Source organism: Hylaeus volcanicus, chromosome 5 (assembly GCF_026283585.1).
Source record: "Hylaeus volcanicus isolate JK05 chromosome 5, UHH_iyHylVolc1.0_haploid, whole genome shotgun sequence".
Classification (NCBI taxonomy): Eukaryota; Metazoa; Arthropoda; class Insecta; order Hymenoptera; family Colletidae; genus Hylaeus; species Hylaeus volcanicus.
Genome location: NC_071980.1, coordinates 23,368,286 through 23,393,352, shown reverse-complemented (window position 1 = coordinate 23,393,352; position 25,067 = coordinate 23,368,286). Strand labels below are relative to the sequence as shown.

General features: G+C 37.9%; 1 protein-coding gene across 2 annotated transcripts in view; it reads left to right on the top strand.

The window, feature by feature from the left end:
- LOC128876335 (protein timeless homolog) overlaps positions 1 to 16,043 on the top strand; it is a 193,726-nt gene extending 177,683 nt beyond the window's left edge. The window contains exons 20-28 of one of the 2 annotated variants that reach the window (XM_054122602.1): positions 625 to 722; positions 9,215 to 9,314; positions 10,093 to 10,227; positions 12,539 to 12,745; positions 13,827 to 14,111; positions 14,253 to 14,342; positions 14,708 to 14,857; positions 15,467 to 15,571; positions 15,663 to 16,043. In XM_054122602.1, the coding sequence (XP_053978577.1) occupies positions 625 to 722; positions 9,215 to 9,314; positions 10,093 to 10,227; positions 12,539 to 12,745; positions 13,827 to 14,111; positions 14,253 to 14,342; positions 14,708 to 14,857; positions 15,467 to 15,571; positions 15,663 to 15,886 (1,394 nt within the window). In that variant the 3' untranslated portion in view covers positions 15,887 to 16,043. Of the gene's footprint in view, positions 1 to 624; positions 723 to 9,214; positions 9,315 to 10,092; positions 10,228 to 12,535; positions 12,746 to 13,826; positions 14,112 to 14,252; positions 14,343 to 14,707; positions 14,858 to 15,466; positions 15,572 to 15,662 lie in introns of both variants that reach the window. The other variant, XM_054122601.1, reaches the window with a different exon arrangement.
- The last annotated feature ends 9,024 nt before the right edge of the window (positions 16,044 to 25,067 follow it).

Here is a 25,067-nt window from a genome sequence, read left to right as displayed (position 1 = left end):
ACGAAAATAATATTAAAGTAACTTATACCGACAAAAAAGATCACGACGAAAATGTTTAATCTCTTTTAAGGCTACGATCACAAGAGAGCCAACCTATTGCCTTAGGCGAGCTCTTATTTTCGCCTGGGAGATCCTTGACATCAAAGTTATTAGATGCTGGCGGGAATCGACGATAATATTAGATTACTGATAACAACGTCTTCATTTATCGGCTAACCGAATCACGTACCTCAGCGATGATCCGGTTATCCTCTCCTTCCTTCAAATCCGTTTACGGATAATATTGATCGAATATAAATAGCACAAATAATCATAACGTTGAATCAAATTTCATTCACACTGTATGAATGGTAATTGAATCAGGACATTAAAGCAAATGAAAACGAAATTAAAGCAGTTCTCCGATCAACAACATATTTGATATTAACCATAAACATTTATTCACAGAGGTTTAATGCCAGTTCGTTAAAAAGACTTTTTTACCTCTGCAATATTTATTCAAGACCCACTCTCTTTAATTGTTTGGATTTAAAAATATCTCCGTATGACGGCATGTTGTATTAATATAATGTCACGTATGCTACGAAAAGACTTTTTACCAAATGTTTTGTTTTATTTATTTAGATATTATCGACTGGATACTGGAACATATTAATCAAGAACGAACACGACGTGGCATTATGAAGAAGCTGAAAGAGATGTACCTAATTGTCAATTCCAAAGTGAGTGTTCATCATGTTTGCTTTTTTTTATTTTTCTTTGCGTAGAACAGAGGTTTCGTGTTCCTTTACACAAGCTTTAAAATTATTATGTTATTTCCCCAACAAACCCTTTATCCTTCGTTAGATTAAAAACTTATACAGTGGGAATTTTAATATTAAACAATTCTCAACAGGAAATATTATACTTAACTTTTCTATTGATACTGTAATCAGTAAAGGAATATTCGTCCCCTTCTGAATATCCTCCTTACGTCAGAGTGGTATATCGCATATTTATTCGAATTAGCCCTACTAAGGCTGAAAGTTGGATGCTTTGCAAAAAATGTCGTCTACAAACGAGAGACATTTACTATAACTCGCGAAGGTTATTTTCCCCATGACCTATGGAATTTATGAGACTGACACACCCCAAAGCCATATAATTCTTCGGGTTGTCAAAAGAATACCCGTGTATCTATTAAATTTTTGTCTCTATATCCACAAATTTGTTCAAGAAATGAGATGAAATAAATTTCACTTGTATAATTCTAGGATAACTTATTAACAGACTACAGGAAGATTCAATGAAAGAAAATAATTCGTTGGAATATATTAATAATTATTCAAGCACTGATGATTAAATGTAAAATCATCACGGATTTTTATGAAAATTCATTATTTCACAAAAAAAAAAGAATTGAAATCCAAATGAAAGCATGTCTTATCTTACAAACGGTGTAACCTGTATATTATTGTTAATATCTCATACATTTTAGCATTTGTAAACATTCTCATAGATTTCTCCGTATCTTCATTTGTCATAAATACATAAATATTCACAGTCTATTGATGATACCCTTAAATCATAACAGAGCCAAGAAAAATTTCTTATTTTTTCCAAAGAGTTCCAGAGTCAGTTAATTTATATTACAAAGAATTTCCCAAAAGATCCCGTAGGATATCGTTGTTCAACTATCTCGTGGTCGACTGCATAAACCAAGATCATGAAGCAGCTTGTTAGGGGCCAATCTCTTACACTCGATCGCCCGGTTCTCTCCACTAAATAATGTCAAACGCCGTCTACCCTTCATCGACGATCGATTTGATCCACGACGCGTACGCGCACCCCACGCTTCCAAAATCCCATTCGACCATTCGGTTGCCTTGCTTCGACCCGGTGCCGACTTAACCGTGACGGGATCAATGATTTACAAGGAGCGCGAGAAGGGTGCCACGACCCCGAAAATAAGTTTCTCGACTGGTATCGCTGACGGGGTGAACATATGCAAAAAAATGGAGCTAGAGAATTGCTGCAGTAACTGTAAATTCTCAGGAGACAATTTCTACGAGACGCTTTCCGTGCCTTCTATTCTCTCCCCTGCCTGTGGTGGAGGTTTCTCTGTCCCTGCGTGGATCACGACTTCCGCTGTGCCAGCAAGAGTTCCTCTCCCTTTGCTGTTCCTTCGTTCGAGAATGAAAGTATCTCAAGATTTTCTCCTGTCAAGTGTTCCCTTCCGGCGCCTCTCCGTCCCGTGAAAAGCTATCGCTTTGTTTGCGCTTCCCTTTCAAAGGAGCGTATGAAGATTTTGGAGTAGAAGCTAGACACATAAATAGATACAGTGCCACGATTCACGTTGCACGAAACATTGATCTATCTATAGCAGCACCATCTTCTCGCTGTTCGAACCTCTTACTAGTAGGATAGCTTCAAACACGAGTAATTAATGTGGGTATTTGTATCTCCGTTGGTGATGTGGGCCATGTGTACAAAATAACATGTCCAATTCATAGTTACCGTTTGTGCAATTAATATTAATTTGTATGAATTCTCTTGTTTCCTTGGTTGAAGGAAAAATGGGTCAAAATCAAATCTAAGTCACAGACGAAATTCAAGAATCTTTTTCTAAATTCAAATAGTGCCTTTGAATTTTTCTTAAAAATTGGCACGAACTTTTTGGACAATCCAATATTTTAATCCAAAAGGAAGCGTAATTTTGCAGCACAAATATTGAGCTTAGTATATAAAGTGTTCTGTTAAGATATAGAATTAAAAATATTTGAGAGGAAAAACAATTTTCCTCAAATCTTATCTCCCTGGTGGTTGGTTTACAATTTAACAAGGAGACACAGTATTCTCCCTCTAGTGTTGACGATAACTTCGAATTCTAGTTCTCGGTGGATGTTACGTCTGGGACAATGTGTTTTCCTCTTCGCTGCTCGCTCTTTTTGTTTCTTGGCCCTACATCCTGATATCGGTGCTCTCCTAACGTTTAAACAAAGTGTCAGTAGTTTTGTCTGATTTCTCAGGTCTCAGTTTCTTCTCCGTTGTCTCTTTCTTCTCATGATTGTAGTTGAATTGTTCATGATCCTACGAGAGATCATATACGAGAGATTAATATAACTTTTTGCTAAATTCATAAGATCTACTACAAAATAGGATATGAAACAAGAATTGACTCATAACGTATATCATATTAATTCCCAATGTAAATAATTAATTTAATCTGCACAAACTACCGAGCTGACCTAACAGAACTTAACACGAACAATTTATTACATTTATACTTCATCGTGAATGATTAAATCTGCTACGCCGAATCTTTTGTTTGTAGAGACATTCAATTTTTCATTTCGTTTCTTAACATACGTTGTTCCTTTATCTGAATATGAACATTTCTGAAGACTCCGCCTTAACTGTAGTCTCGCTCCTGTTTCTCAGATATGCGTTTTATTCGCGTATCCCTTAGCTAGCAGGATTTGTATCGGATTTAAGCATATAAATAAGGTAGGAGGAACACGCCTGTATTCTCTGGCACGAAAGGCTATACAGCCCGTCATAGAGAGACTGCAAGAGATGATTGAGATTTATACAAATCCGTAGTACAATGGAACCTGTGTACTTCTAGCAGAATGCATTGGTCTGCTTCAAATGGCACGAGCTTTTCTTACCAAGTTATATAAATACAGCTAAACTAAAACGCTATGAAATTTATTTTCATTTCATCAAACGCTTTGAAACGAGAATACTATAGAAATATAAAGGAGTGCTTGGTAATTTAAAGTGAAACCTCTCCGTATTATATCACTTTGTAATCATAAAAATTTATGAAGTGAATAGTTATGTTTTGAGACTCTCAAATTTTTCTATCAAATTATGTTTAGACTACGCAGAATTTAATCTTTATACTGTAAATACGTGTTAAATACAAATTTTAGTATAATATGCTATTGATACACAATAGGAAATTTCTATTAATGTAGAAATTAATTTTTCTTTGAATGTTGTACTGAAGATGCATTATTATTATTAATATATTAAATAATCTAAGTGCTGTCACTATATTATTATATAGTTTCATTTTGGTCCTTATGATTTGACGCTAACGATACAATTGTTGCACAGTGATTTGCTATTTGCTGCCACTTAGGAAACGCAGCGACACATTTTTCTTTCGCCATCAGCCGAAATCGTAGCGGTAACATTAGAATTTCCGTTCACGAGTTTCCAGCGTTTATTCGTTCAAGCAGGTTATTTCCTTTGCTACATTGCACCCTTTCCCGAGCCACAAGAAACTGCCGTTTTGTTTGCCTTTTGCTCGGCGAAACACGTATAAACATTTGTATCGAGCGCGAAAGTAAGGAGAGGCACGCGCCGCGTGAGTTTAACATCCGTGCTTCTTAAAGCGCGCAAAGAAAGGGGGGTGGCAAAATCGCGGAAACGAACAGTGCAGCAAATAATCGCCAGCATTTTTCACTATCGGAAACCTCTATGCATTGAACGACTTGCGCAGCCGCATTACTCACATGAACGGACAGCTTGAAAAACACAGTGGGTCGAGAAAGTACACGAATATTCGCGATCAAAATTTATGACACGAAATTTCAAAATTACCGACAATATCGTTTATGGCGAATGTCCTTATTTGTGCACACGAAGAAAGATCCCATCCCAGTCGAAAAAATATTAACGAGTGAACAAACCTTCGTGTTCATGCGTTTAATTTAAAAAATTGTAACAAACGACTACTGAAAACACGCGTCGGAAAGGTATTTCAATTTTCAATGAGTTCATTGCGGAAGCAGAACAAGTGGAAGAACAACGATTCATTGCAACCGCTACAACAACAAGCATAGAAACAGATTATTAGGGGGAGAAAGGTCGACAGAGAATTAACAGAGCGGCGCATAGTAACAGAGATTTCAACGAGTTTTGCTGTAGTGATACTTGTTTCCCTCTTTCCGCATGTCCGACTAGCTTTTGAATAATCCTTTATGTGGCAACTTTTCAGACTAGGTACAATACGATTTTAAACAAAACCCTTCGAAACAAGTGGCTGCCGTTTCATGTATTATGTATCACATAGCCCGAAAACCAGAATTTCCACGAGTTTCAAAAAGTGCGAACGTAACAGTGGAACTTTAAAGAAAATTTACATGAAAATGTACGCTGGAAATGAGATCGACCATTTGCATGGCCGTTAAATTCGTACGTAACGGACTTTTAACCGCGTTAGTTGTTAATCGAATAAGATAGCGATGCATTAAGTGGTCCTTTTAATTAATTTATTGGATGTATTAAAGCGTGGTGACGTTTTTTGTATTAATAACGTCACGAGATAATTTATCGGGAGAATTTCTCGAGTCATTTGCAATTTAAAAATCTGGATAACACGTTGTGTAGGTAAATTTTTGTTCTGACGAAGGTCACATTAATCCTTTTGCTCGCAGCGTGGTGAATTTAAATGATTGAATTTTACATGTTTTTAAACAGAATGGAAAGCAATTTTATGTTTCTCCAGGTTTTCTTTTATTTCTTTCAAGACAAAAATGAGATTTAGAATGTTATTACAGTATTCGTATTCAAATTTCTACTTAATTGAAGATCTAATTTGGTAATAGCAATTGTTTGTTTTTCGACTCTTGAATTAGATTTATCATCTAATCACAAAAAAAAACTGCAATCAGTTATTCAAAAAATTGTTTGTATCACTCTGAAGCTTTACTAACGTACGCCTCAAGTACGATACAATTAGTTTTTGGCGTTTCCATAATTTCTTTTATGCGTTGTGTCACATTTAGCCCTAATATAAATTATGAATCTATCGAATGTGGTGTCTCGGGGTAGTTTCATGAAACCAGCACGATATTCAGTGTTAAGAGAATGATTCATGGCTGGCTGGTGGAAAACGTAGACAATTTAACTCGATCCCTCCGGTGGCATCCTTCTGTTTGTTGAAAACCCAGCGAACAACATCAGGGCGGGCACCTTATAACGATAATCTTGAGACATTACCTGCTTTAAGGCGCGAGAGGAACGTGGAAGCACGTGCGCCAAAGAGAAATAGAGGGAAAGTAAGAGCGATGGATGGGGGTAAGGCGACGATATATCTGACTACCGTTAAAACGGTATTACCCCACTTCGAAATTGACGATTAATCATAGGTGTGCACCCGCTGCGCCGCCAGGAAGGGGGGCTGATTGCCCTCACACCACTGATTCGAACAGGGGCGAACTCGGCTGTTCAGGGCGTTATTGATTCCTTGACGGATTCTTACTCTCGGATCTCTGTGCAGTTACCCTTTGGGAATTTCGTGGCCGAATGTTCCGCGAGTGTGATGTATAACCCGTTGAAAAGTGGAAATGTCGATGACTAAACTATCCTAATTACGAATTCCCATGAGGCGATCAAACTTTGTGCTGAATTTCATTTACGTCGGATCATTTTACGTTTACGTCACTTGACCCGCTCAATCGTACCTCCAAAGAAAAAAATCGTTTCTGGAAATGACCGTGACATGGGAGGATTACTCTTTCCATACGTTTTCTTTACTAAATCAAATAATTTAAAGTAGCGTCAATTTTACTTTCATTTCTTTAAAATTTTCTTAATACTAAACATATTTAATTTAAATGACGCTGTGTCCATGGTTCTCTATTATCTCGTTTTTAAAATAAAATTTAATGTAGTGTTTATTTCTTTGATGACGAATATTCAGCATTATTAGGGCGGCTGCTTCTCACCTTCGTCAACGCTGGTAGAATTCCCCTTAGTATTATTGATCCCTTGACAAATTCCTACCAGGAGGACCTCCTCAAAGTTTACTTTACTTATCGTCAAATTAATTACCCAAGATGTTGTGCTTCATTCGATACTCTATGTCGAAATTAGAGATTTGATATTTATGCCCTGAAAGCTTGGAGAAGCTTATTTTGAAAAAAGTTTCATTTTCTACAATAATTTTTAACATATATTATATTAAGATAAAAAGTACTAAAAGCAAATGCAATTGCAAAGCAATGCAAGTTTGTAAATATTCGAAGCACGTTATGTAATAATGAATGTTACTTGGACATTTCAATATCACTAAGAAATATATTTATCACTTGCAACACAATTAAACGAATCCTCACTTTATGTTTATATTTGTCTTTCCCGGAGAGTCGCATCTGACAGCGCCTAATTAAAATCTATCGAGTCACAAAGGGTAATAGCGTAGATCTGCATCAAACAGAATCAAACAGAGCCAAACACCAGCTCACGCAAATGAGCAGCAAGAAGCAGAGCAAATTAGATGGGAAAGAGACGAAACGTATTATTGATTCTACGACAAAATCCATGAAAGCGAGTCTTAGTCGCGAAAGCGTTTCATTTAAATAATTTCATGCGTGGCTACCCTTCGTCCTTCTCGACTGAATGAGGGCAGACTACACCAGGGTGTTCATTTGACATTCATTTAACCGGTGAAGTCGCGCGACGCTACGCGACAGCCATTTAGGGCAGCTAAGTGGGATCCTCGTCGAGGGTGAAACGTAATCATTGGAAAACGAGCGTCTTATATTCTTTCCTTTATCTTCAGTCAAAGAAACTTGAACTTAGGATCAGCGATTAGGCGTCGTACGATGCCAAGCCATAGTTTGTACTTTAAATTGCTGCTGGCTTCATTTCCCAATGCGTGCAAACATACATTACAGCCATCGTTTTTTTTTTTGTTTTTTTTTTTTTTAAACAGGGTGATGTTGATTCCATTGAAGTCTCGTTGATGACTGCACCCCCTCTACTTTAAATATTACGCATAGCAGGTGCCATTAGTTGCCACAAGTTGCGCCCCTTTGACGTTCGTCGAGAAATCGTGATAAAGCAAAGACCCAAGCCATCAGTCTGCGCGAGTTATTGGCCTTGAAATGGTTTTGACGAGGGTATTTTAGCCACCCCTCTGTACTCGCCTAATTTGCCTCCCTCCGACTATTTTCTTTTCCAAATTGAAAGGAAAGCAGTCCGTCATAATTTCAGATGCTCGAAAGGCATCAACCATCGCGATTTCGGTATCTCGAAAGTTAAATATTAAAAGAACTGCTTCCAAAAGTCTAGTCTACTTCCTGTTATACTCTAACTTAAATGCGACTTAAATGTGACTTAAATTTATTAATTTATAATCGAGGAATTTGTAGATTATTATAATTTAATGTATTTACTTAGTTGTTAACAACGAAACAGAAAAATGGAAAATATCCCGAAGCAAAAACCTATTTTTATCCGTCGAATAATTTTATCGAAACAATTCGACACAATCTTCATTTTATCGAGATGCAAGCTTTTTCCAATATACATCACTGGTCAAACGTACGAAACCATTTGATTTCTATGTTTCGTAGCACAAACAGAAAATCACTCATTTTTTGACAGTTAATCTCCGTTTGCATTTCAGGCGAGTATAAATAAAAAAAATGTAACAATCATATATTCTACTATATATAATTCATCGTTAAAAAAAATGTTTTGGACAGCAAATTAAGGTTTCAAAGAGACAGGTACTGTATTTGTCAAAAAAAAATCTTTTCCATTTACAAACACGTTTGAATAATACGATTATGTAATATACAAGCGAAAATGGTTACATTTGTTGCAATGCGTGGAATGAATACGAAGTTTCTGAAAGGCAATTTCGCAAACAAGTAATCAATAATTTGGTTTCAAAGTTCATTGAAAAACGTACAAGTAAAAGAGAATCAACGTTGATTGGCCCAACAAAAAATAGAGCGATGGAACAGTATTTTCCACCCACAGTTGATTACCCAAGACAAAAAGTTTCATTTGAACCGTGATATTTGCAATATACCATCTTCGTGTAGTAACAAGGGTAAATAAATTTCCAAACAAAAATAAACGTGATTTAAATATTGTGAACATATACATAGTACATGTACACACTAATTATACAACATTTTTGTTTCGATATATTACATATTAGGTGTAGAAATTTGTTCAGTGAATTTACATTCAATCATTAGTAACTCTAATTGAAACATATATATTTACTCGTTATTTTGTTACGTTAAAGTACCAACCACCTGAGTGTTCAACCACATTTGTCATAAATCTTTGGACGAACAATAATCTAACAATAATTTTTCCTCAAAGTATACATATAACATTGAAATCCCATCATTTCGTAACTCGTTTAAAACTCTTTCGAAGGCTTGCGTTGTGATTGACTTGGGGAAAATTGTCTTAGGCTGTCCGAAGCGAGGTACAGAAAAGGCTTCCGAAGGAATGGTCCGAGGACGAAGTCGCTCAGCTGACGGAACTTTGGGAACGGCTGAAAAACGACGACGGTAATTTCTGAACAACTTTTACCAAATAAGTTCCGTAGGCGATGAACATCTCAGTGAAACAATATAATTTAGCGTGAAACGTGCACCCGCGGCTGACTGGTCGCGACTTGAAACAGTTGAAGAATTTTACGAACGTTCGCTCGAAAATTCATTAGCACCCGCGACGATTCTCGAGATTTAATTAAGCGCCGAGCATCGGTAACGGCTGGCTGCTACCTACAGCAATAATTCGGACCCCCTCGGGACGGACGAAGAATAATATCCTCCCTGATAGAAGGATTTTCAAAACTCTTGTAAAACTTGCTTCATTTTCGTGCGATGATCCTGCCTATTACAACTTTAGTACTCGGGAACTATTTTCGTTCCGGTTGTATTCCACAGGCCTTCGAAGAAAATATATTGTTTGTTAGTTCTTTCCTTATATGGACTTTTAGATCGTGGAATATTTAAGCACAATTTGAAATTGCATTGTTTCTTTGGGATGACCTAATAATTATTGATTAAAACGATCTTTAATAATATGTTTAAAGTTAATTTTATCCTCGTAACTAAACGATAAGCAATCAACAATTCAATTCTACCGGTACACCCTACGATAAAATGATATCCGTATCGCAAGCAAGCTCGATTCGCTTATCAGAAAATGAAATTCCTTTCAACAGATTTAATTTTCCTCCCTTTATACTCGTTCTGGTAAATCTCTCGATCGCATCGAATCAACGTTACGTCCCGTTGAACGTCGAATTAATGCCGATACGGTTTATGTTGTATACAACAGATCCTGTTGACCTGATCTTCAATGGGCTCACAATAAAGCGGTCAAAGCCGAAGATCAAGGAGAAGCTTTTGGAATTAGGATTGGCTGCGGATCCGAAGGAGCTGCGCAAGAAGCGATCCAGAAAAAGCAACCAAGGTGAGTGTTTACTCTCCCTTTCTTCCCGTTCTCAATCTATGGCCGCTTGCCTCTCTTTACTCCTCTCACTTTTCTCAGCCCTTTCTCCGGTCTGGAGCTGCTCCGAGTCGACCCTTGTTCTGGCCAATCCTATTCCATTCCATTCGCATCTGTCTTCCTTACTATCCTCAGATTCTGCGACTATTCCCATTCGATCAGTCTTCTGCTAATACGATTGCCAGCGACTGCATAGAGTGAACTCGTTTTGAAGGAGGGAAAAAGGGGGACAAAAGTAGAGAGAAACATAGAAAGACACGGGCGGAAAAGAGACGAGGGATCAATTTGTACGAAATCTTCTCGCAGAACCCTCTTCTCGTTCTTTATGATCCGTAGAGGGAGAAAAGAAACCTTTTCATCGATATTGTCAGAGATCAGGTTACGTAGACCTTGTTTCCTGCTTCTTTGTGCGTTGGGAAAAGTTAAATTATCGAATTAATTGGCGGTATTCTGCAATTGCGACGACAGATGTCTGTATAATTCAGTGGCTCTTTGTTTCCGCTAATTGCACTCGTTATCGACGAATAAGTTGAACATGAATTCTTAATCAGCGTTAATAATTCATAGCCCGCAAATGACTGATTAACTTACGATTGGGTGGGCAAAGTAGGTACGTCTATAGAATTTTCAAGACTTTGATGGAGATTGAAGCTGTATTAGGTTTTAATGATCGCGTTTTAATTGCACCTTTCCTATTACACACCTGTGAATTATCAATATTTGTGATTATTAAAATGAAACTTTTCATCGCTTGTTAAAGTACAAGCTTGTCCTGTAATGTTGGATCCGTCATTTTGAATTTCTAAACATTTAGTTCAGATTTGGAATCAGCGACCCCAAAAACCCACGTATACCAAGTTTCATCCAAATCGAATCACTTTTCCCATTTTGGTGCGCCGTACAGGAGTCGCCATTTTGAATTTTGAATTTTTGCGTTCAGATTTGGAATCAGCGACCCCGAAAACCCTTGTATACCATTTTGATTACATTATAACGTAAAAAGTTAAGGAATTTTATGCAGCATAAACATTATTGTTTACTTTCCTTTTAAAAACAGTGACGAATATAATCATGACGCGGAAAGGCAGATAAATGAACTCAAACAAGGTGCAGTACAACTACCTTATCTGCTACTTTAAAATAAATTATCGTTGCTTAAATGAGAACCAGATCATTTCGCTAATAACGAAAACACTCGGGAACGGTCGAATTATGTGATTCGACCTGCGTATCGAACGACATGAATAGAGAAAACACTATTGTAATAATATTTGCGTTTCCAACTCGGCATTGTGCATGAACGGTAGCAGTCCACGGTAGAGTCGACGCGGAATACAAATTTTGTTATTTAATATCGAACGGCTCGAATTCCGGTTGTTGTTTTCCTCCCTCGAGAGCCAATATGACTCGAATCTTTCCCCCTCTCCACATTACGCTGCTAAAAATTTCATATTTATCATGGTCTCTTCTTCTCCGTGCTTCGACTTATTTGCATTCAATGCGTTGCGATAGATCGCATCGTGGATATACATCGCCTATAAGGTTAGGAGATGAACTATAAGAGCAAAGCTTTGTCTTGGCTTACGTGGCATTGAAATAACGTTTCCTCGCAGTACCCTTGTCGTCGACCGAATGCGATTTTGCGACATGTTACGGCTGGTACGTTTTCGATGCTACCGTGGCAGATTCGAATGTTGCACGTGTGACGGTTTATATATCAAACCACTCAATAGTTCATATGCATTTATGTTACCGTTTGCGTTATGAATCTCTATTGCTTACGTAGCGGTTTATTCCTCCCTGTAATTATTGCGTTTGAATGATCTAATCTGTATTATGTAACCAGTATGGTACCAATTATGAAAATAATGTATGTAAATAAATATTACGAGAATTTCGCCAAAAATTCCTTGTAACATTTGAACGATTCGATCACTTTCAATATTTTTTAAAATTGTAATGTTTCCGGTGAAACAAATCGAGAATATTTTTACAACGATTAACAAAATTAGTCGGTGTCTCGCTATTGTTCTTGAAAGCTAATGTGATTTAATAGAGTAATATTGAAAATGTTTCATTTTCTGGTTGGATAAATAAGTTAAATAAGTAGATAGTCATTGCACATTAAATAATTGAAAATATTTACCAAAAAGTGTATAAAATTATAATTTTTGGTAATCGTGAGAATATATACATACCTCGCGTGTAAATATGACATTGAAACGCAATATCGAAAAACATTTAAAATATCCATTTCTGCGTACTTTGTAAGAAGGCAAATCGTCGTGGGAAACGCAGTCTGCCAGTAATTCGGAGGAGAATGAAAGCAGCGACGAAGAAGCTGGAAAATCCTCGAGACGCAGCAGCCAGGCTCCCAATAAACCAACGAATAAGGGAACGAAGAAAACCGGGAAGAAACAGCCAGCGATAGTCTACACGGATGCACAATTATCTGGACTCTTGAGGGATGTCATCGAAAAAAGTGAGTAACACCGTGTCTCGCCCCGTTTTTTGTCAGCTTTGCGAGGGTAGTTCCAGTGATTTATGGGAATAAAATTCTTGCCAGCGACTTCGAATATTGTGGTCCTCTTCTTTACGCCTCCGGAGGACAAATGTCTTTTGAGAACGAAAAGGGCTTTTAAGGGAGAGAGACTACAACGATCGTTTGACAAAACCAGTAGAAAAAGTAACGACTTGTCAGACTCCTGCTTGCGGTACAAATGTGGTCCACGTTGGGAAGCACCGGTTTATCCCCGTGGATTTTCGGAAAAAACATTGTTAAAAAAACGATCTTGGCACCCCCTATGTGTCAAGCCAACGTGCTTGTCACCTATCAGAACGCCGCTTCAAGCGAGCAGGGTCGTTAGATTCGGTAACATTCCCAAACAGCACCGACGCATTTTATTTTTCGAAGGTTTATTTTTCTGTCCTAGAGCGGACGTGACATTTTTTTTTACTAACTAGAAACAGCGGGGACGCCGATAGTTTTAATTCACGTGTTTTATATTGCATTCTCTGTTATTGTTAACCCTTGATCCGGAGGTCGTTAATCTACTTGCTTTGAAATCCAGGAATTCTAAATTTATGTGATAGAAACTGGTATTATTTTGAAAATTTTTAAATAAAACGTGTAGGGGTATGGAATTCTTAAAATTACGAAGTGGAAGATCGTAGTTGTAGCACAAAAATATGTTCATGTTTCATACATGGATTAATCTATGAAGTATTAATGTCCTAGTATGAAAAAAAAAATTCTTAACTGGTATTAAAATTTAATTACGTACCATTTGATTTTTAACCTTTGTAACCTTTCTCGATGATACATTAGGAATACATCAAATTTGGAACACGTTACACAAAATAATATTGTTTTCGTCGTTCTTAAGTGAAACAGGAATGAAATGATTGATATCGAAATGAAGTATGTGTAAATTCAATTCGTGCGTATTTCCTTTTTAATCAGATTCTCTTTTCCAATATGCTTATTATTAATCGAGATTAACACCCGTGAACGAGAGACCGTTCCTAGGAAATTGCAATGACAAATTTTTTTAATAAATCAGATATGAAGAAGCCTCTGGAATGGATTAAGGAATCCCTGCAGGATGTCCTGGACGATCGAGACGAGGAAAGCTCCGAAGGTATTCCCTTAGTCCCGCTGACAGATTATTCGTCGGCCGCGATGGATTCACCCAGCTTTCAAAAGCTTCTTCGAGCTATGGGATTCGCAGCTCCGGTTGATGAACAGGAATCTTATTGGCGTATACCGGCTAATATGCTTACCTCGACCATTCGGAAGCGCTGCAATCTTATCGAAGCTACATTGGCAGGGAAGTTCATTGTCGAAGGTATTATTTCTTCTTATCTACCTACCCTAGTCGACGTTTCCCAATTTATATAAGGATATCGAGGCAACCGATTCGTGTGCATCATCTTCGCATGTTAATTTAATTTTCCCTATCGCCATATTTTGTGTTTTGTGTATTTAGAGCCAGTGAAGCCTGCTCCCAAAGTAGATAGCGAAAGCGACGATGATATCGATGTGTTAGAAAACATTAGAAAATACTTCGCGACTAATGGTAGGTATTTTTTTTTAATTATTATCTTATTAATTTCTTAAAATAATATTATTTGTGATGTTAAGTTACAAAAAATTATTAAACGAAAAGGTAAATCATTTTTAAACTTGAAATCTCGGTGAAGTAATATTTTTTATAAATTAAGAATGGTCATATCGAATGTTCCCAGTTGCCTTAGAAATCTCAATTTATATGTTATCTGAAAGTTCCTTGCAATTTATTTAACAAACAAGTACTTCGGTAATTTTTCGGATCACCTGAATATTTCCAACCGACACATAGAAACTCATATTAGCGCTCACATATTTTTATTAACTTTCGAGTATAACAGGAAATATATTATAAACGATAATGTTCTTAAATAGAGCCAAAGCCATCAACTTCTCACGCTTCTGATTCTACAAATGCAAGTATAAAAAAAAAGCCATCGGAGAGCTCCAAGCTTCCTTCGAAATTATCGAAAGACACTGATATCGAAGTAGAGATTGTACCAGTATCGAGCTCGCTGAATGTCGGTACGTATTATGTACTATGTCTCCAGCAGACAGCTTCGTGCCCTCTATTGCGAAACTGCTTAAACTCGTCGAAAGATACGGATGTACCATCACACATTTATAAAAATTAGCTCCACTCAATAATTAACTTCATTAAATTAGGAACAAATTTTATTACAATATCAATTTTAGTCAATACAACATATAGTTAAACAAATTAGTGAAACACTATTTCATTCAATAAATACTCTGAAAGTACGTGTATATACACAAAAGTCTGATCTATACACTTATCATCGTAATAATATTAGTGTTCCTTATCAAATGCACTATAGCTGATCTCTGTAAATAGGCTAAAATGTTTTGAGAGATAATTTATTAGATTTTATTCTCATCCAGAAGCCATTTTTTCATTTAGAGAATTGTTTTATAAAGCATAACACTTCTCAAAAAATTCTTTCTGAATTCATTCTTTCTGAGGAATCGTTTCGCTAAGATAACACTACATTCTAAATAACTGCAAACAATTTCTTTAAACTTAAGACGAGATATGCAAATTAGACTTGAGCACAAACTAAAGAAAAAACATTTATAGCGCAGGTTTATTTTTCCCATTGTTGATAATTTCAGAAACTAAAAAAGCAGAATTGAAGAAGTTTGCTGGTCGTATACAAATACTTTCTGATTCGTCTGACTCCGATTTGGAAGTAGAAAAGAATACCGCGGATGCTCAAGGTAAATAAAGAACTAAAAGAACAAAGAAATAAAAATTCGACGCGAAACGATATTATTTTGTTGTTATTCGCTACGTGAATGTTTGTATTAGATGAAGGTAAAAGAAATCGATCGGACAGTTCGGACAAGGAGAATGGAACGGTGAAAAAACGCCGTCTGTTGGATAGCGATGAAGAAGGGGACCCATTAACGTCTCAGAATACCGAGCTGAAACACGTTACGACGATAATTACCGACGACGAGAAAGAACCATCGCCAAAACAACCTAATCAACAAAGGTCGTCTCGTGTAATTATTAGTGACGATGAAGATTAATACAAGTCAGCGGTTTTACTTGCCAACTTTTTACTAATTTGAACGTTGTTCTTGCTTTTACTTTTCGAAAAGGAAATATTTTCTACTTCATTTTCTGTAACCAATTATCTTTCATATAATTTTTGAAAATAAAGAGTGTCGCCTTACTACACAATTACTTCGTGTATTTGTATTAAATTCTGACTATAAAAGCATTAAATTAATATCAAACTTGAATCGCAGAATGAACAACAGCATTCAATAAAAATGTGTCCTATAGTGTCCACAAGATAAATACACAATGGAGGCCCGAAGGTAAGACGCATACACCTCGTCTATGCCTCGAGGTCTGATAACGCGACTCGTGATAATACAGGCATACCTCGTCTGGGTTATCACGACGATATCCCAGATAGCAACTTATCGACAGCTACACAGATAAAACAGTTTTGTCCAAAACGTCCATTTTCCAGTTTCCGGCCGTCACCGATGAAGTGCACAGCTACACGGCTAGCGTTTCCTCCGTCTCTCGATATTCTCTCACAGGTAAATTGGTCGCACCCGGGGTACACTTCAGGGTGCCAAGAAAAACAGTTCCCGAAAGGCGTCCACATTTCGCCAAGTAACTATCAAGCGAGCATGAAAGCACAAGAGAGGTGACCGGATCGCGCATCGTTACCGCGCATCGCGCGCTATCGATGCCAGTCGCGACCACCTCTTTCCTCACGTGTGTGCCGGCTCCTCGATTGGCCAATGTGGATGACTTTACGTCTTTTGATGGGCAGGTGAGGAGTCTTGGCGAGTGTCAACGATACGTACGCGTGTATCCGAACCTAATCGCGGCCGAGGACCAGTCTTTTACCGCGGATTCTCGACGACAGGAACCGCGACCACGTTCGAGGAACGACGCGTAATGTCGCCGCAAGGATTCCGCGAGTCGCGGATTTGCCATCAGGCGATCATATCGTCGAAGGAATTATGAAAAACACCGGGGCATGGCTGCATATTGTTATACACAAACCTAGCCACTTCCCAAATGTTGGTATTTGAAATATTATTTCGAGTAGCATTCTATTTTATTTCGTAATTAATTTCATTTATCCGTGATCGCTTTCGAAATAAGATTATTTGAAATGTTGCGCCATAGAAAGTATTAGTTTATTGTATACTGTAGATTGTATCGATGAAAGAGCGGTCACTATGTAATTCGGTATTTTTGAAGATTGACTCGACGCCGAAAAGTTCTGAGAAGCGTACGTGCGCCGACAGTCGTTTGTCGTCTAAAGCGTTTGAAACATAAGACTGCCGCGATAATGAGGTTACGTCACGTTGAGCATTCACGTGTCGAAATATAAATACGACAGTCTACAGCCAGCAGTCGAAGAGAACAGTGGCGATTCGGTGTCAGTTCCAGGACGAAATCGTTGTTGAAAACTCTCCGTATCCTGACATCCTACAATAATTATTTGAAATAATTGTAAAATTATTCTTCGAAATTGTGTCGAGTGAAATTACAAGTGCACGGCGATTTCGAATCTGAAAGCGGTGAAGATGAAATAGCAGACAATTGTCGTTTGTTGTGCTTACTGACCGGCAAGCACTCGACGTTGGATTGCCTAAAAGGATAAAGACATTGACCTGAAGGACCTGGCCACGGAGTGGGGAAGGCTTTGCCTTTCGGTAAGGGAACTGCAAGGAACAGCACGTCACTTACCCCAGAACCACCGAGCAGGAATGAGTCACAGAAAATGTCAAATATCGGAATAGTTTCTGTTGGATTTTCTCTTCTTAAAAGAGAAAGTTTTCGTTACAAAAACCATCTCTGCGCGTTTGGGTTTCTTTCCTAGACACAAGTCAAGAGGGTGCAGCTGCGTCCCATCTTGGTTTGTTTAGACAAAGTATGGAACCAATAGGGTCTATAGTTCCGTAACGAAATTCTTCTTTACTGACCTCACTTTCATTCATTCGAGCTGCTTCTAGCGAACAGAACAGACGTGCTCTTCCGTGTGTTTCGAATAAAGTTTTTAAAGTCAAGTTAAAATAAAAGTCTACTCATTCATTCCACCGCCTATATTCCAATAGTTTCTTACATCAGAAGTGTAATACATACACAAAGTATCTCTATAACTCACGTGTTGCAATGTATAGTGAAACTAGTGCCGTTTCTTTGAAAGGTTCTTTTCGTCAATTCATGGAAAAGGTTGTTAGCGTAAGAATATTTCCAATTCCGCCGAGTGGCAACAACATAAACAAAGAATAGCCACTGTAGGACGGAACGGCAACGTCGCCACTTTAACTGACAATAAACAGATGTTGGGACTCGGGAAATGTCAAAGGAAAGTGCGTACGAGGCCCTATAGACTTTCCCTACCTAGAATCCCGAAAATGTAGAGGAGTAGGGATCGTCGCCGAAGGGTCAAACCTTCCGCAAGGAAGCGACGAGAGCATTCCTAGTTTTTGGACGGAACCGTGTAGTTCGTTGAATAATCAATAAATATTTCTCATCGTTTTGTTTTACATATATTCTTCATTTCATCGTTTCTATTCATTTTTATATCTTACACTAGTGACAGTGGAACAGTGTTATGAAGTGTGCTGAATATTATACTAGAGATTGGCGGTGTAGATCTCGGCGAAAACGTAAATAAGTGCTGTGATACGGCGGAATAAATTATCGAGCATTCACCAAAATCGCAATGTTAATTGCGATCAGCATAGCGGCATATGCATTGGTAGATCTTGCAAAAAATTATTACATGGATAAAAATATCTAATGACGACCATAACGAACCTGTCAAGCTTCTTGACCAAAGCCTCCTAGGCCTACATGTATGTAGTTATAATGATAACATAATTTCAAATGGAAATACCGTGATTGTTGTTGAATTTAAAGCACTTGAACTAATCTTTTAGTCAAAGATTAAGTTCCTAGTGATTCACGAGGAGCAAGTGTGAAACAAAATTCCGGACGGATGACCACGTGCATTCTAATCTCAACTTCTAACTGCCAGGCTCGCACGATGCACGAAGAGGGTATTCGTCGGAACGAACCTCATTGGTTAGGTCTTACGATACCGCCGCTGCGCGATGCCATCGCCCGAATGAATTCGTGTTATTAATTATAAAGTGTTCAGACCTCACGGATCCATTACACTCTTTTCTACAATGGTGGGCATGAACGCGGGTCCACTTGCGGAAGGACATGCCTCGACAAAACACGTGGCCTTAGTAACAGGAGTTCAGAAAAACGGGCTAGTAACTGGTAGCCTACTTGCTTCGCGTGCTCTCCTAATAGAAGCGCGGGCTCCTTATACGGTTGTAGGCGGATGGCATCCTTTCTTTTTCCCCCACTTCATTCAACGACCTTACTACGCATGCAACACCAGTTCTCGCCCCCACTTCATTCAGTATCCCCTCCTTACTCGTACTCCTTCCAACGTATAGTAAACGCAGGCATTGAATGGGAAGCGCGTGAGTCAGCCAAATGGCGTACAATACGGTACGGTACACTTGTCGCATGCGTGAGGAACTGGAATCCCAGAAATTAAATCGATAGTACCCGTTACGCGAATGATACGAAATTATTACATGATTTGAAAGAAGAGGAAAAAAGGAAGTTAAACAAAGTATTCCGAATGAAAATGGATAAGAAATGTTCCGGATCCGCATTGAATGATGAAAAAGTGCAATCAAGGCACACGGTGATCATCTACGCGTTCCTTCATTTTTCGCCGATGGGGATAAGTACGTTGGAGGGGCATAAATACCTTCGTCGTCGGTATACAGGTATCGCGAAAATAAATGTTGCGGTATATGGCTTGCATTTCAAGTACAGAATAGCTTTGGCCGCTTGAAGAAATTTGGGTATAGGCAATCAACCTACCCTACAGTCTGTAAACTGGCGAAGTCATTTTATGATTGTTGCCTAAGTAGCCTGGATAGACTGCCCTGCCGGGATTTCCAAGATTTTGGTCCCGCCAGAAGTCGAAGCGCTGACGTTAGAGGGAAGACACCCCGAAGTATTGGGAGTAAGCCGCCCTACTCCTTAACAATTTTTCGAGTTGAACCTCGGATGAATTAATACTGCGTTCTCTGCGACCTAGTTTGTACTAAAACAGCCTCCTGTAGTCTCCGGACTTCTCGATGATAAAGTTCTTTGACACCTTCCTAACGAATTGTCTCTAGCGTGCATACATCCCGCCATATCTTGAGCACAAAGAGAGAAAAAACGTTGAAGAGAAAAAGTCAAAGAGCGTAAAATACTAATTTTCATAATACGTGGACAACACCATTGGAAAATACAAATATTACTTCATAACCATGACGAAATATTACTGCATAAGGCATTTTTCGAGTAATAAATAAATGATCGATCAACTAAACTCATTTAATAAAGAGTACTCGTACAATTTCACAAGAAATGAATTAAAGTATTATGAACTGTTGCGTAAAAATGGCGCGATCGCGGCAACTTACGTCACGTTCTCTACGCATGTGATTTCTGTTTACATGCGCACGAACTGCGCGAGTCATCTGCGGATTGTCGTCTGTGTATTCGGATTGCAGCAATCAGAAGAGGTCTGCAGACGCTCTATTTATAAAGAGTACACACGCGCACTGCACTTTAAAAGCCTCTCACGATTTAAATGCCTCCATTCATCTACATTTCTTTGAAATATTATTGATAAAATTTGCAGCATCAATTTTCTGTAGCCAGATCAGGCCAATGTCTTTATTCTTGTAGCCAATACAACATTGGTTTACTCACCAATAGACGCATTTGACCCTATTATAAACGAACAGGTCTGGGACACTCGAAATCTACGTGACTGAGTTATCAGCCAGGCGACTCTTGATCTTTAAGCCCTCTATTCCAAACACTATTCATTCATACAAACAATCGTTCGGCATTTTGTTAGCGATGTATTTTCTACGTCGCGGCTGTTGACTGAGGTGGCTCTGCTTTCGTTGGCGGAGTATCGACTTTGTTTAAACAAGTCGTGACGATAAGCAGAACCAAGAGGACACTATGACGTCGCCTAAACGTGGGACAAAGGGCCCTGAGAAAAGAGAGTGGCCTCACTTCTTCAGGAACGTCGATGACGATCAGGCGCATTGACAGAGTTTTATATCTTAGATTAGTTATCGTTAATAAAGACAATAGTAAAGAATAAGAAACTTAGTTCGTTACAATTTTCACAATATTTATACACATTACACATACATTCAATTTTTTTTAAATTCGCAAGAGTAGTAGAGAGAGTGATGAGTAATAGAGAGAGAGAGAGTTCCAGCCGGGTTTACAGGAAAAGAACTTGGACGTGGCTCCCGAATTCGTGGAGGTATATCACGGTTGGCCCGAATTTTCGGTGATATCGAACCAGTTCCACGTTTCTCCTGGTCCTTCCTCTCTGGCCCCTTAACCCCTTCGTCCTCGTTTCTCTTCGTTCTGTGGTCCCGGAGAACTCTACTTTTGTGATGGTGCCCTGCCGCTCGCGTTGTCCAGCGCGTTGCCGAAATTTTCAGATGATTGATGGCTATTGATGCGCGGGCCAACCCCCACCGTCGCGGGAGGATCATAGATTTCGCGATGCGAGTGGAGCTAATTCTCCATTCGTTTACAAATTATATTCAGCATTTGTACGTGTGCCTTAGGGTGCACGTGTGCGACGGGCCAGGGATGAATCTAAGCGGCCTAGGTGCCACGAGACAGTTGTAAAATTTTCATCGCTCGACTCTTGTTTGCATGAATTACAATAAAAAAAAAAATGGATATATTATTTGAAATGTTACCTTATCGAATTACTCGGCAAGCCACGCGATAAAAAAGCTATACGAAGTCACTGATATCGTTAACCTTATCGAATTACAATTCGAACGTATTGATAACAATTAGATAAGGATCGTTGATATGCATTTATGACGTGTGCTGATATAGAAATCTGTGCACAATACACAATGTATACATAATGACTTTCACGAGTGAATATGATGATGTTGAAATATATAATGAGTCGAATGTAGGGTGCATGAGCGAGGATGTAGCGTAGCGAGTAGAGCTACACGTATTTAATTCTGTAAATATGGAGATCGAGTAAATTCATTGAAGTAGACGTTTACATCTCCCGAACCTGATTTCCGTCGCCAGAAATCATCACGTGTTCGATGTTCTGTTTCCTCACTCTGAAATATCCATCTTGAGTAAGCCAATATTGGTTCTCCATGGTCTCCTTGGTAGGAAGAGGTAATATCCGATGTACACGGTAGACGATCGCGTGCGGTGCAACATTTTCACCGAACTGCAGCTGACGACGATAAAGGGAAAGGGAAAGGGAAAGGGGGTGGCCGCGAGGAGAGGGGTAGAACCCAGCGTCTATGAAAAGGTCAAAGGTTCCAGGTGTGTTTGCGTTTCGTGTACTGGTGTTACAGGTGCAGCCTCTTCCGCAGCTCTGCTCGCCGTTGCATCAGCAACATGTGTGTCCTTTATTAACAACAATTAACATTTATCCATTGTTTAAACGCCGGTACATTCAATCAGCCTTCTTACGTATTAATTACTCGGCGACACTGTAGGGATCGAAGGGTAGACCGGATAGTGATTCGCGGAAATTCTTGGGCGGCGTAGGCCTGAATCTTTTAAATTGTTTAACATTTATTTGTAGCCAAGCGCTTGCTGCAAAATTGGGACACTGTGTTGTAAAGCTCTGGCCAGCGTCTGTTACCGATATCAATAATAAATTAATAAATGAATATGCGATACTTGATTTATTTGTGTCGTTATGTGGCCAAGTAATTTAAGATGAGGCCTACGCGTGATTTTCGTTAGGTATTAAAACATATTTGTTCATAGATATAGTAGTGCATTGTTTATTAAATAATGTAAACTTTATTGTTAGCACTGATGTAGTATAAATATAATAAACAGTTTAACAGTAATATTGTTTAATTTATGGTTATATAACTGAAATATTTGGAGGAGGAATCTTCACTTGTGAAATAATAACGTGTATCAATTAATTGTTTAGTTTTATATGTAGCTTAATATTTACGCCATTTCAACATTTTGACAATACGTTACAGTCTTTAGTTTGTTACAGTTTTCGACATCGTAAGAAATTAAACTTAATCGTAATCACACGTGAACAGTTTAATCATTTCTTCGAAGCGTTAGGCTGTAAATGCACCAAACATCTTTCAGTTTTAACATTTTGCAGGAAAATTTTATGCAAAAGACCGGTTGATAACGTTTTTAAGTAATAGGAGAGTATCGTCAAAAATTGGTGTTCTTTTTTAAGTTAAACGCCACGTGTAATACACTATGGAAAACGGACCCGACATCTGATAACTAGTAACATAATATTCAAAGTATAAGAATGATTTTTATTTACATTATATAATGCTTTTTATTTACATGTCGAAAGCCTATCGACCGAGTTCTGATCACATTTTTCGGTGAGCTATACAAAACTTGTGATAACAATTTTTATATATGCTGTCACAATATCAGTAGTTTTAAATTAAAAAATTCTTATATTCGTAAGAATGATTAGGAGTTAGGTGCTGTTATCATCCATTTTTGTCTAACAATGAAGAATGTCACGAAGTTAGTATTGTACAGTCTACAGCTTTGTCGTTGTATAATTAAATATTTTATTGTTATTTTATTGTTAACTTTCAAATGTTTTAACGAACTACATTCTTCAGGAAGTTTCAAGTATGGTGCCTGACCATTTGAGATCCAAAGAATTGGATTCGAAAATTTACTAATTTCTTTAACTGCTGATAATTACTTGGTTACACCCGGCACTGAAATTTATTCTAATTTTTCTCTAAATATATATTTTAACCAAAATTTGCTCAACGATAGGGTACACAATAACAGAGTATACAGTATCAAGAAATTAGTCTTAACGTACTTGTTCTTAATACTTACTATATTCTATAGTTAAAAAATGAATAAAGTAGTTTTACTTACTTTACTATTCTATACTTTATTATTCAAGACTCTAGGTAAAAGAGAATATATTGTCTTGTATTAAAGCTCGTTTATAACTTTATGGAAGGTTACATTCCGTTGAAATTAGCGCGGATTCTGTTTTAGGCATTTCTGGTTTCTTTTACGCGTGAGCGATTGGAGGTCGTTCGACCAGCTCGAGGTTCCTGCTTCCCTAATCCAAAGATTTACCAGTCTCCGGTTATGTTTGATGCACCATTATGGTACCGATTACGGTAGGTTAGTTGCATCGATAACGTCACGTTTGTCGTCGACACGTCACAAAACTCGCCGCTACGTCACCGCTGGTGTACTTGGCGCGCTATACTGTCGTCACGAGGTATCGTTACGTCACTTGATTATACTACTATCGCGGTCGATCACGCAGATCGTCTCAAGTGTTGCTAAAGAACCACTTGGTTTCTCAAGTGATATGAATACTCGCTGAATTATTTCGAGACTTAGCATTCGTAACACTTTGCGGTCTTATGTCGAGTGGTGCTCGATGAAAATGTATTGGAATTAAAAAATCTAGGTCATACATAGTCGAAGATATTTGTGGCTACTTGTATTTTAAAATAAATAGTTGAAATAATTAAAAAATGATCGATAATAAATATCAATAATATGTAAGAAACATACATTTTGTTTACACGCATAATAGCGAGTAAATATAAGATTTATTTTCTTGAATACATATGTATTTTTTTTTTTAATGATTTTTGTAAATTTTATATTTTCCCTAATAATGTTTCCTATAAAGGACGAAATATGAAAACGATTATATTTTAGAATGCTTTGAATTACTTATATTCATAAATAATAATTTATCAGGAAATTATCACAGTGTTTTAGTTGCTGTAACTGAATTTGGATGCAATGGAAACGAATAAATTCCGATGAGTGTTTCATAAATTTTAATTTAAAAAAATAATACAGAGCTTATTAACGTTATATGTAAACTACTGTTCGATTAGAAATGTTTATTCGGTCTTTAAAATCGATCTTATTCTGATACAATTCTTGAGATAATGGAGTAGTTACAGTTTCGTAGCTAATAAAACTCAAGATGTAGTCTATATTTGGGGAACACTTGAGAACACGATCCTATTTTTTCAGAAATTGAACTCGAATACGATCGATAAACGTGTTTATCTCAGGGACTCTGTATCAAGCGTATCGTGCGCGGATAGTACTGGTCGGTAAAAG